The sequence below is a fragment of the Didymosphaeria variabile genome (assembly GCF_027946475.1).
Source record: "Didymosphaeria variabile strain IMI 356815 chromosome Unknown scaffold_1, whole genome shotgun sequence".
NCBI classification, from domain to species: Eukaryota; Fungi; Ascomycota; class Dothideomycetes; order Pleosporales; family Didymosphaeriaceae; genus Didymosphaeria; species Didymosphaeria variabile.
The window spans coordinates 2,253,102-2,265,984 of NW_026611620.1; the positions used below are offsets into that span (position 1 = coordinate 2,253,102).

The window sequence follows — 12,883 nt, forward strand, 5'->3', positions numbered from 1 at the left end:
TTAAAGGGTAGCGTCTTCCCTTCTTCTAAGTTAATTATATAATTCTAGGGTTAATATTCTAGTAGGTTTACTTTTCCTTTCTTCTCTATAAATATATATATCTATACTTTATACTCTCTTAGTACTTCTAAGGGTATACTTTCTTCTTTCTTCTTATATTTTATAACCTAGTAGTTTCTACTAGCGTCTACTAAGGGTAGTTTCTATTTTTTAACTTTCTATTATAAGTCTATATTATTAATAACACTCTTATCTACTATTAATCTCTATTATTGCGTAGGTTTAGCTTATAATATATATTTATAGCGTTTTAAGGATAGCGTTCTTAAACCCTAATTAATATATAGGTTATGCTTTCTTAACTAGGGTAATTCTAATATAATATTATACCTAGATCTATCTAGTACATTAAGTGTAATTATCTCCCTATATCTATAGATTTAAAGTATAGTAGTAACTTTATAAGTAATTTATAGCATATTTAGTATTTAACTTCTATTTATAATATAGATAGGGTAGGCTTTATTCTTAAGTATTAGCTAGAGTCCTACTTATAGTACTACTTCTTAGGATATAAAGTTTTCTAATACGCCTAAATCTAGTAGTGCCTTAATCTATGTTTTATTAAGCTAAACTAGTAGCTTAATTAATACTTTACTATTAATAGTATTTAATTCTTTAATAGCTTTTTCTTGCCTATTTAATTTTTAAGGGTTTCTTAGGCCTTATAGGCCAGAATTTAGTCTAAAAAAGAACTATTCTTTTTAGGAGCTAGGTTATCTATATTCCCCTATTATTATTCCTTTTATTCCTACCCTTTTATTCTTCTACCCTAGTTATCTTTCTACTATAGTTTTTCTTTAGAAGCTTTACTATCTTATACTATACTTATTTCTATATAGATGTTAATAACTATTCTTAGTTAGTTAGGGTTTTTACTAAATTTATAGATATATTTGTTATCCCTATACCTACTATAGTTAATATTTAAGTAAGTTTACCATCTATCTTAGGTGTATATTCTATTATAGAGTGTACTAGTTACCACGTTTTACGCGTTATTTATACTTAGAACGTATAGTTTTTTATGCTTATTCTATAAATATTTATTACATTTATTAATTAGGCAATTATACTATTACTAGCAGTATTATTACTTATACTATAGTTATTTACCTCTATGCATCTCCTTAGCTCTATAGTAGATTAGGCACTAGTCGTATTTATATATAGTCTATTAGATATTTAAATACTATAAGTTTTAGTAGTCTAGGTAGTACTTCTATAAATAGTCTAGGTCCTTATTATAGAAATCTTAGTCTAGGTTTTATTATATATATCTATAATCTACCTATTATCTATCTTCCTTTATAATAATTTCTAGTCGGCGTTTGTTGTAAGCTTCTAGTAGTATAGAGAATAGTAGTAAGATTATTATAGGTAATAATAACATATCTCTATCTTATAGTTAGATTAGTAGTTCGTCTAAGTATTCCTATACATTTATTTTATTAGTAAAGATTACTTCTTTATTTTTAAACTATAGGTAAGGTGTTAGTGTCTACTTAACTTCCTTATTTACTATTTTAGATTATTCTTCTTCTGTGTCCTTATAAAGTTACGAATTAGTTAATAACTCTAATCTAGATTTATTATTAAGTATAAGGTTATTAATAGCATTTATAATAGTCTATTCTTTGTCCTTAATTTCCTTTATTAGGATAGTAAGTATATTTAACTACCTAATAACCTTATTCTTAGATCTATAGTTCCTGGCAATGTGGCCTAGTTTACTATATATAAAATATATGTAAGTCTTAGTCCCCTAGTATTAGTTTCTATCTAAGATATATATATTAGGCTTATAAAAGCCTAGTCCTTTTCCTTTTCCTTTACCTAAGTAGTTAAACTAGACATCTTCTATTAGCTAGTATCTATAGGAGTCTTATAATTAGCGTTAAGGTCCTTTTAGTATTACCCTATAGACTATAGGTACTAGTCGTCTAAAACTAATATTTCTTAGATTATATTAAAATTCCTATTATAGTGTAAACCATTCTCTATTAATCTTAATTAATTTATTATATAATTTATTAAGGGTCCTAACAATTCCCCTACTATATAGAAGTTTTTCTTATAGAGGTTTTTAAGACCTTATTTATATATTATTATTAGTGACTTATTATCCTAGTTAAGTTATATAGCGTTCTTATAGAACTCTACTACGTACTTAGCTACTAATTATTATTATATTATAGTTTAAATGTTTCGTGCTATAATAGGTACCTTATTAGTAATTCTAAACATCTACTTAAGATACTTCTTAAAGTTAGTATAGTCTTTAATAATATTAACTGCGTCTATATAGTTATCTATATATTCCTTATCTTTATTATTGTGGTCTATTTCTAGATACTTAGTTATATAAGGTTAAATCCATTCTCTAGTATTACCTTATATATAAGTAGCTATAAAGATAACCTTTCGTTTATCTTTAGGTTATTTATTAAGTTTAAAGAAATAGAGGTCTAACTAAAGAAGCTATATATTAGTATACTTTCTATTACTATAATATAAATTAGGTTTATATACTTTACTCTTAGAGTTGCCTATTAGAGTAATAGCATTATTATCTAAAGCTATAGAAGAAGTAGGAGTCCTTATAGTTATATTAAGGGTATTTAAGATATTAAATCTAGAAAGGGTAGCTAGTCCTAAATAGGTTAAGGTTAGTTCTTAGGTAAAGACTTACTAAGAGGAGGAGAAAGAGGTTCTTATTAATATAGAAGTATCTTATAAAGTGTAATAAATTAATAAGGGAGGCCTAAGTAAATCTAAATAATAGATTAAAACTTAGGTTAAATATAAGTATAAAGGTTTATCCTTATATTTCTATATAGGGATCTTACTTAGTTACTTAGGAGCCCTAAATAACTAAGTAGGTTACGTAATAACTCTTAGCTACTTAGGTGTTTAGGAACCCTAAGTAGCTAAGTAAGTTACGTTACTACTATCTAAGTAACTTAGCATATCTTTATTTTATTATAACCCTAGTTATTGCATCTTCTGCCTTTATAAGCGCCCAAACTTCCCTACTGTTATCTAGTTTGTAACATCTATATTAAGTAGGAGGTCTTTAGCCTTATAAGAGAGTATATTAGCTTAAGAGTTAATAGTTCTAGGTTAATATATAAAGATTATATTTTATTTACTAAGAATATTAGCCTATTATATATATCTTTTATTAAGCTTCTATTATTATATAAAGTAGGTAAGGTTCTTATAGTCTATATATATAGTAAGGTGCTTTACTATAAGTATCTCCTTATTATATATTATATAGTTACACTTTACTAGAGTATTCTTAGCTAAAAAGTAAGCTACTAGCCTTAGTATACCCTTATAGTTAAACTATAAGAAGTAACCCCTAGTTAACTAGCCTAAGGCGTTAGCCTTAAGTACTAATTTAAGTTTAGGGTTAAAGTATATAAGAATAGGTTCTATATAGAAGACCTTTTTTAAGTAATTAAAGGCTTACTATTACTTTTATTTCTAAGTAAACTCTACGGCTTTACCTATAAGCTTTATAAGTAGGCTTATAATTATTAAGAAATTCTTAATAAATCTATAGTAGAAGTTAGTAAACCCTATAAAACTATAAATCCCCTTTATAGACTAGGGTTCCTTCTATTAAGTAATTACCTTAACTTTCTTAGGGTCTATACTTACTTCCTTATTTACTTTAATAATAAATCCTAGATACTTAGTTCTCTTTATATAGAACTCTAATTTCTTAATATTAAGGTGTAATCCTACTATACTAAGCTTTTTAATTACTAGTTAGACCTTATTCTTATAGTTCTAGAGACTTTTACTTAAGAAAATAATTATATTATCTATATAGACTAAGTAGAAGTTATTAAGGTATTCTTTTAGGGTCTAGTTAATATACTATTAGAAGGTACTAAGTATATTAGCTAAGCTAAAAAGTACTATAAGCTATTTATAGAGCCTAAACTATATTTAAAAGGTAGTTTTCTACTCCTCCCCTTTAGTAATTCTTAACTTATAGAAGGCTTAGATTATATCTAGCTTTATAAACTATTTTACTTTTATAAGAAGTTATAGGGTTTCCCTAATTAAGGATAATAAGTACTAATCTTTCTTTAAAAGTATATTAAGAGCTCTATAGTCTATATAGAAATATAAACCTTCTTTAAACTTCTATATAAATAGTACTAAGGTAGCTACGCTAGACTTACTTACTTAAATAAACTCTTTATCTAGGTACTTAGTAAGTTTTTTATAGAATACTAGTAGCTCTTTCTTTAATATATTATATAGAGGCCTATAAAGAATTTTAGGTTACTTTCTATCTACCTCTACTAAGGGGATAGCGTAGTCTACCCTAGCTCTATAGAAAGGTAGCTAAAAACCTACTATAGGTTCTTAAAAGTATTAAGGAGAACTTCCTAAGAGTCTACCTTTAGCTTTAAGGTTAGTATTTTCTAAATATTTTTTAGTAAGGCTATAAAGGCTTATAGCCTATTATTTAGCTTCTAATTTTACTAATCTAGGGCTATAAAGGCTATTACTATAACCCCCTTTAAGCTATATTTTAGCTCCTTTCCTTTATAGTCTCTAATTTTTATACCTAAGTAGCTAATCTAGATAGACTTCTTTATAGGGACTAACCTTATAAGGTTTCCTTTTATCTATAGGAGCCCTAAGATAAGGTTATAGGTATTATTATCTAGTAAAATATAAATCTATATAGTTTATATATACTCTTTTAGGTTAATTTTAAACTTAACTATTTCTTATATCTAGAGGCTTATACCTCTAATCCCTTTTACCTCCCTAGGGGCTAGTAGGGTTATATATTATAGGTAGGCTTTATTTATAAACTTATTTAATATAAATTTAAATATTAGGCACCCTAAATTAATTAAAGTAGATATAAACTTAATATTATTAACTAATAAGTATATAGTTACTAGTATTAAATCTAGCTATAATCTTTAGAAGTTATTAAAATATTTCTAAGGGCTTCTTTCTACCTTATTCTCCTAACTATAACTTACGCTAGGAGGTTCTAGTTTTCTAACTTATTAGAGATTTCTTTAAGGTTTTCCTCTTTATTCTTAGCTAATAAGGCTAGCCTTACTAAGTGCACCTAGGTAGGCTTCTTTAGTAAAAGAAGCCTATACTAAGAGAATTAGTACCTAGTCTCTCTATAGTAGAAGTATATACTCTTATACCTTTTTTTCTCTAGCTTTTTTCTTAGGACCTAAATAGCCTATTTCTAGCTAGTAGTAAATTTAGTACTTTTTAGCTTTTTTTAGTTACTAGGGATATATTTTATATAAGCTTTAGTAGGTTCCTAGTCTATATTATTAGGCTAACTAGAGCTTACTAGGGCACGTAAAGTATATAATTTATTATAGTAAATATTCTTATTAATAAGATTTACTCTATTCTAAAGGCGTATAAGGTCCTAGCTCTAATTAACTTTAACTATAATTATAAGGTTCTAAAGATTATCTTAGAGAGCTTAGGAGTAGATATTTTTTAATATTTTCTAGTTTAGTTTTTTAGCCTCTACTATATAATTATTAAAGTCTAGGTTAACGTTATATAGCTTCTAGTTTCTATTAAATCTAGAAAGGGTAGCTAATCCTAAATAGGTTAGAGTTAGTTCTTAGGTAAGACTTACTAAGGGAAGGAAGAAGGGGTTTTTATTAATATAGAAGTATCTTATAAAGTATAATAAGTTAATAAGGAAGGCCTAAGTAAATCTAAATAATAGATTAAAACTTAGGTTAAATATAAGTATAAAGGTTTATTCTTATATTTCTATATAGGGATTCTACTTAGTTACTTAGGGGCCCTAAATAACTAAGTAGGTTATATAATAGCTCTTAGCTATTTAGGTGTTTAGGAACCCTAAGTAGCTAAGTAAGTTATATAACTACTATCTAAGTAACTTAGCGTGTCTTTATCTTATTATAACCCTAGTTATTGCATCTCCTACCTTTATAAGCGCCTAAACTTCCCTACCGCTATCTGGTTCGTAATAGTTATTTTAAAGACCTATACTTATACTTTAATAATTTATTATATATAATAAGTGTAGTAATTAGTGTATCTAGGAAATGGTATTATTAGTTTCGTATATAATCCTCGATGTATAGCATGTAAGCTATTTAGGTGACGTGTGAATTTGCTCACCATACTCATGGTCTCTTCACCGCTCCCGCCGGGAAATCCTGGAAAATTGCAACCTATGCCAAGTCGTCATCAGACCCCAACATCATACCCACTGACCTCCAAGCTCACGTCCACGCCATGCACCCTCCGAAACCTCGTCCTTGCGTCCCCATTCTTGTCTAGGCTCAGCTCATCCGCGTATACCCTCACCAATCTCTGAAGCTCGGGCCTCGGCAGCTTCACAATACACACGATCTTGATATCGGCTTCCACAGGACGAGTCTCGTGAAGCGAGAGGCATAGGTTCTCAAGTCCCATCTCACGCTCCCAGCGCATAAAGGTTGCGAAGAAGCCGTGCTGGTGATGGCCATGAGCGTGACCAGGAGCATGATGGTGGTGCTGATGTGGCGGGTTGTGTGGATGTTGCGACTGCTGTTGAGCTGCGAGCGCAGCTAGAGGTGATGGATTTGCTGGAGGGTTGTTCTGCAAACCGTGGGGATGCGGGACCGCGGCGTTCTGGTTCTGATGTTGATTCTGGAGTCCATTTTGGGCGAACTGCACGAAAGGCATGGGCGGCTGTCCGTTGGCGGGCGCATTCGCATTCGCATTCAGGTGCGCCCCAGCGTGAGCTTGGTTCATAGCCTGTTGCAGGGCCTGTATATTGATCTGGGCCTGCTGCTGCAATTGTGTTCCCAAAGCCTGGTGTATAGCCTGAGCTTGCGCCGCCAGTAGAGCGGGCAATCCTCCTCCACCAGCCATGCCGTTTATCACGCCCGGCGTCCCCATCATGCCACATCGCAGGAAGATCCACAAGCTTTTCAACTTGGGTAGGTCGTACTTCATGCTCCGCGATGGATCCTTGCTGCCGAGATAGGTTGCCCATAGCTTCACATCCTTTTCCCGTATCCGGAAGTATACCGACGTCATGTTTGCTGAGAAGGGCGAGGCGACAACGCGGAACATGGTGCAGTCGCTGGGGTTGGTGAAGAGAAACTTGTTCTGTGAGTAGAGGACGGGCGCGGCCTCATCATGCATCTGCCGCGACGTAGAGAGCAAGCCCAAGGCGACGTTGTGCTTCGGCGTCGTTTGGGAGGGCCACCAGAAGGGAAACTGCGAGACAAGCGCGAACGTGTAGACCTTGTCCCTGAGCTCGCGGGGGGAGCGCGAGAAGGAGCGAGAAGGTCGGGTCAGAGGGCTTGGACATGACGACGGGAGAGATACTCGAGTGCGAAGCGGGTCGGGCGCGGACGGGTCTGACGGGCGGGGCGTCGTGCATGGTCGTGTCCGAGGAGTCGCTCGAGGTGGAGGAGCGTGATCGCGAGCGCGGCGTCGAGGAATGAGAGGCCATGGTGCTCGTCGGGTCACGGCCCTTGCGAGTACCCGAGAGGATTGACTGACTGATTATCGTAGGGCGCGCCGATGGTTGTGGGTGGGGAACAGCACCAGCGGGAGCGCGGCTGCTCAGCCCAGATAGGGACACTCGACAGACGCAAAGGGAAGGTCGATACAGGAGCGGTGCTACAGAGTGCAGGAAGAGGACAGAGGGAAATGCCAGAGGGAGGGCGCATTACTAACGCCGGTGAATGGTCGCTGCAGCGCGCCGTTAACCACACGTTCGGAACGGGGCCGCCTGGGCGCGCCGGCGATCTGCAAATCACGTTCAAGCACTTTCCATGTCAGCCTCATCATCGCTCCTCCGCCCCGCACACCGGAAATGTCCCGGAACGTGAAGCGCCATTTGAAGTCCGCTACAACGACAACGAATTATAGCGCAATCGAGGATTGCAGATAGTTTGCATACATGTCTTCAATCCCTAGCTAAACCGGAACATAGCCTCGGACCCGCACAACCATTGCTAAGGAACGTGTATGCCTCCTCGACGTTGCAGCCCTGACTAAGATGGTGACCATGTCCGGCCGAGCCTAATGGCCATTGGGTATAAGTTGCATGCCATCTGGTCCCCAGTCATGCCAAACAAGACTGCGGAATCTAGGATGGCTTTGTCGTGGTATACCAAGCCATAGCCTGTTAGTGTCAGCTGTTGTTCACGAAGCAGTGTACCCCAAGCGAAGGTGCACTAGGAAATCTACCAACTATCGTCACGGGATGAGGAACGAGTCAATCTTCAAATGTACTTTTTCCCAACTCTGTATCTATCTCTTGCACATGTTCGGTGCGCTCACACACCCTACGACACTGTCAAACCCATCTGTCTGCGTACAGTCTGGAATCTCGTCTGTCGTAAACGCGTGGGCGACTTCTGTAACCGCATCGTTGTTCTTGCTGCTGGTCACATAACGTACTCCTACGCAATCCAATGTCTTGCTGTAGCACTGTCCACGAGTGCGGACTGAGGAACTGCTTCTTAACTCTTTCACTTCTCGTCTCTTGTTGACCCTACATGGCCCTTGCAAGGTATGATACTCGCACCTATGCGATTTACATTTTCTGAAAACCCCCTCACTCTCCCTTTCTCGAAGATGTGGTCAGCGGATACGCTATGCTCGCCAACCACGTCTACGATGGTAAAAGCGTTGGAAGGTGCTCCTTTTGCAATGATGGCGTCTCGATTTGAAGCCACGGCGAGGGTTTTGAAGAAGACGGAAGTCAAGTGCAGGCATGTTTCTAGCGTTTGTTCGATGACTGCCGCCTTGAGAGATTTCCGGATGCGATGGACTGTTTCACGGTAAGCTTCTCGAGTTAGAGATACTTATTGATTCGGCTCTGTTGATCGTTGCAGAGTAAGACATGATCGAACTGATCGAGATAGGGGTTAAGGGGAAAATGTCTTAAACCAAAGTCTGCTAGTCAAGCAGCACCTTGTAAGTGCTATGGCTGTAGCCACAAGTAAAGCCAGTGGGTCCTCCAGAGCAGAGATAACGTCAAATAAGGAGATAGAAATCTAATAGTTTCTCTGGGTATAAAAGAGCTTCTGTTGCTGCCAGAAGTAATCCTGATTCGCCCTCCTGTGTGCCTAAGCTTCTCATGGGAGTTTTCTAACACACGTTGGTCGAAAACACTTGATACCTGGGGCGTGGGACATTGGCGAATTGGAACTACCTTTAGCTGCAACCACAGTACGTAGAGGGAAGGTTCTAGCAGGCTTGGGTGGGTGACTCTAGAATTTCGAAAAGAATGAACCCACTGGCTCTACTTGTGGCTGCAACCAAGTAGATTACTTACACGAACGTGCTCGAAGGTAACAACATCGCCCTAGCTAGTATGCTTCGTCGCCAAAAAGAATTCAAGTCTGCTTCGCCGATGTTGGGACAACATGTGTGCCATCGGCTACACTCTCCGACCGTAACTTTGTACTTCGTTGATGTTTCGTAAGATTCTACGCTGTCTGGCAAGTCGATACGAGCGAAAGTGACGCTAAGGTAAGCTTGGTGGGGTAGGAGTCCTACGAACGCAGCGACATCTATCCTGCCTCGTTGACCAATCGAGCTTCTGATAAGCTTTCGTAAATCGGATGGCTTATCCGTAGAGAGATGTATATGATGGTCGCAATCATGCTTACAGAAGCAATTTTCTCAGCGTCTACGACATCTTCCAGTACCTCTTTGTAACCCATACAACATCGATAGCCCACGCACCAATGTCAGAACTTAGGATCACAGGAATTGATGTCTTCCAAGTGGACTTACCCTATTCTGGAGGAACATACCATCTGTCCGGCGGCCGCACTTATACTAGCTTCGACGCCACGATAGTCCGAATAACCACCAACACTGGTATTGAAGGATGGGGAGAGAGCACCCCATTCGGAGCTACATTTGTCGCTGCGCATGCTCTTGGTGTAAGAGCAGGAATAGCGGAGATCGCGCCTCACCTCATCGGCATGGATCCGCGAATGGTCGACCGCATTAACGATGCCATGGACGCTGCTCTTCTTGGCCATGAATACGCAAAGACAGCTCTGGATGTCGCATGTTGGGACATTTTTGGAAAGTCTGTTGGCTTACCTGTGTGTGAGCTCTTGGGCGGTCGCACCGAAACTAGTCTACCCAGGATAAGTTCCGTTGGTGTGTGTGCGCCGGATGAAGCGCGCAAGATAGTAGCCGGCTATCGAGAGAAAGGGTATCGAGGACATTCCATCAAAATTGGGCAAGATCCTGCAAGTGACGTGGCACTTAGTAAGTACGCTCGGGTACGAAGTGGTTGTATTGCTGTTGTGAGCCTCTGAATTTTCAAGACTCGAGGCAGGTGCCAGTCATGACGCTGAGGAAATGGCAGTGGGACGTAAAACTTCTCGACGTCCATCATAGCGTCAGAGTTCATTACGTTCTCATGGCTGGGACACCACTAAAATATCATGCCCTTCTACTCACGATGCGCGCTGACTGGATGCCTACGCTGGTAGTCACTGCTTCTCTTGCTGATCAAAAGAACGACGAATTCTTCCTTGCCGATGCCAACTGCGGAATGACGGTCGAAAACACACTACGATTACTGAGATTGCTGCCCAGCCACCTAGATTTTGTTCTCGAATCGCCCTGCGCTACCTGGCACGAGACCATCTCACTTCGGCGGCGGACCGGCTTCCCGATAATTTTCGATGAGCTAGTGACAGATACCGCGTCCCTCGTGCAGCTCATAGCTGAAGACGGAGCTGAGGGCATCAATCTGAAGATCGCCAAGTGCGGAGGGTTGACGAAAGGTCGCCGGATTAGGGATATCTGCTTGGCTGCTGGGTACACTATGACTGTGCAGGATGCTTGGGGTTCGGATATCTCGTTTGCGGCGATTGTACATCTCGCACAGACGATTCCAGAGCGCAATCTACGGTGTATATTGGATGTGAGGGACTGTTCTACGGTTAAGGTTGCAAGATGCGAATATGGACTACATGATGGTAATGTTACGGCGTCGCGTGAGCCTGGTCTGGGCATCACTCCTCACCTAGACGTGCTCGGAAAACCTGTAGCAAGTTACTGTTAGAGGAGCTGTGACATGAAATTCGTCCTAGGCACGCTCTCTTAGCATTGTCGCTGTGGGTTGTCAGACCGAGCATTCGCCTCGAGTCAAAAAGTGACGAAGATTGCGCTGAGCGAGCACGTTTCTGGCATCGAGACGTACCCTGGAGAATGACGGGGTATTTCACCGGACTGGCAAGCGCGAACCGTCATTGATCTTTTTGACCGATGTTGCAAATTTGTTACGCAGGTCACCTTCGATGGAAACCTGCGTTTGCAGGCAGACGAAGCCATTGTATGCCTCAAGATGTCTCGGGCCAATTTACTTGGAAGGCTGTGCCAATCATGTCTTTGATGTTTCCAGCTTCATTGGCTGGCCGTATCTGCTCAGCAGAACGTTTAGAACAAAGCACTCTTTGTCCAATACACTCATCACAATGATTGCGGCTATGTCAACACAACACACGCACTGTCACAATGTCGTCTCTTGGCCTACATTTCGTTGTATTGTTTTTCAGCACTGTCTGAGCCCAAGATCACAGCCGATTGACAACTGAATACAAACCACAGACACTGCTCGTGTCAACCCGATGGCACCTCGATCAGCTGCCCTTACCGGCCTCTACAGCCACGATGAAAGCCCCAATAGCCGTTCAAAAAGGCACTTCTACAGGTTAGGTGGTGCGACGAGAGACACCAAGTGGGTGAAGAAGAAGCGAGCCTGTGAAGAGAAACCCCGTGAAGTCATTGATGACGACATCCATCGTGGAGAGAGAGCCCACGGACAGGAGGAGATACGATTCGATAGCTTTGGGCATCGTCGGATGCACAGGCATGACAGGCCAGCTTCCGGTGGAGATGTGGCCAACCCCAGGCCAAGCGTCGTCAGCATCGACACCTCCGAGTCTCATGCACCGCAGTACTGCCAGGCAAGTACACATCAAGCGCCTAAAGCTCATGCTACCGCTGATCAAGAATCAGTCACCGCTGTCGTCATCTCCGAGCCTTCCTTCCCGCCGTCATCAGAACGCAGTGAAATTATATCTCCTAGCAAAGATAAGGCCCTTCCACACAGAGGCGCTCGAGGCACGGACCGTGACAGCGACGGGACCATACTGGTCGATGTCGATAGTTCGGAACCTTTCATCCCAGCTCCGACGATGAAAACGAGCTGCCAACCTCCAGCCACCCCGGTACGTGACAAGGCAAGGCGGTCTGGCATGATACTCGATCGGTCTACCCAGAACCGTATATCAATCGCCTCGTCCTTTGCTAGCAACGTGTCTCTGAGCAACCTACGGGCACCGTCCGGTAGCCTATCTTTGTTTCCCGACCCGCTGCGCACTCCTAACAGGCGTCCACCCACCGTTGCGGAGCGCAGCATCAACAGGCTGCCGCGCCTGCACCCAATGCCCACCATCTATGGGGCATACCGTAAGCCTGACACGCATACTGCTGGACAGTATACAGACGTTAGGCCTCCAAGGACTTCGACCGATCGCCATATTCCCGCGGGACAGAATGCTCATGGCCAGGACAATGTGAGCTTACCTTCAAGCCCGGAGTCGGACGTATTCGAAATTTCGCCGTCTGCGACACCGGCGGTACGCTCGAGGCCGGTGACGACGTGGGGTGCGTGGTATGACAAGCCTGCGTTGCCGTCATAGCCGTATCGATGGCATGACAGTAACACTCAAATGCAAGTTGTGATTCTCGTATACTGCGATACAGTTGAGGAGTTGGTGGTTCTGCCCAA

The 12,883-nt window shown here is 40.3% G+C and overlaps 2 protein-coding genes across 2 annotated transcripts; one reads left to right on the top strand and one right to left on the bottom strand.

Annotated features, from left to right (window-relative positions):
* Positions 1–6,300: 6,300 nt before the first annotated feature.
* Positions 6,301–7,245, bottom strand: N0V89_000712 (uncharacterized protein; the record flags this gene model as incomplete). Its single annotated transcript, XM_056209532.1, has 1 exon — positions 6,301–7,245. The coding sequence occupies one exon, from the start codon at positions 7,243–7,245 to the stop codon at positions 6,301–6,303; it is 945 nt and encodes a 314-aa protein (XP_056076354.1).
* Positions 7,246–10,543: 3,298 nt separating this feature from the next.
* Positions 10,544–12,794, top strand: N0V89_000713 (uncharacterized protein; the record flags this gene model as incomplete). Its single annotated transcript, XM_056209533.1, has 2 exons — positions 10,544–11,147; positions 11,698–12,794. The coding sequence occupies 2 exons, from the start codon at positions 10,544–10,546 to the stop codon at positions 12,792–12,794; spliced, it is 1,701 nt and encodes a 566-aa protein (XP_056076355.1).
* Between the last annotated feature and the right edge of the window lie 89 nt (positions 12,795–12,883).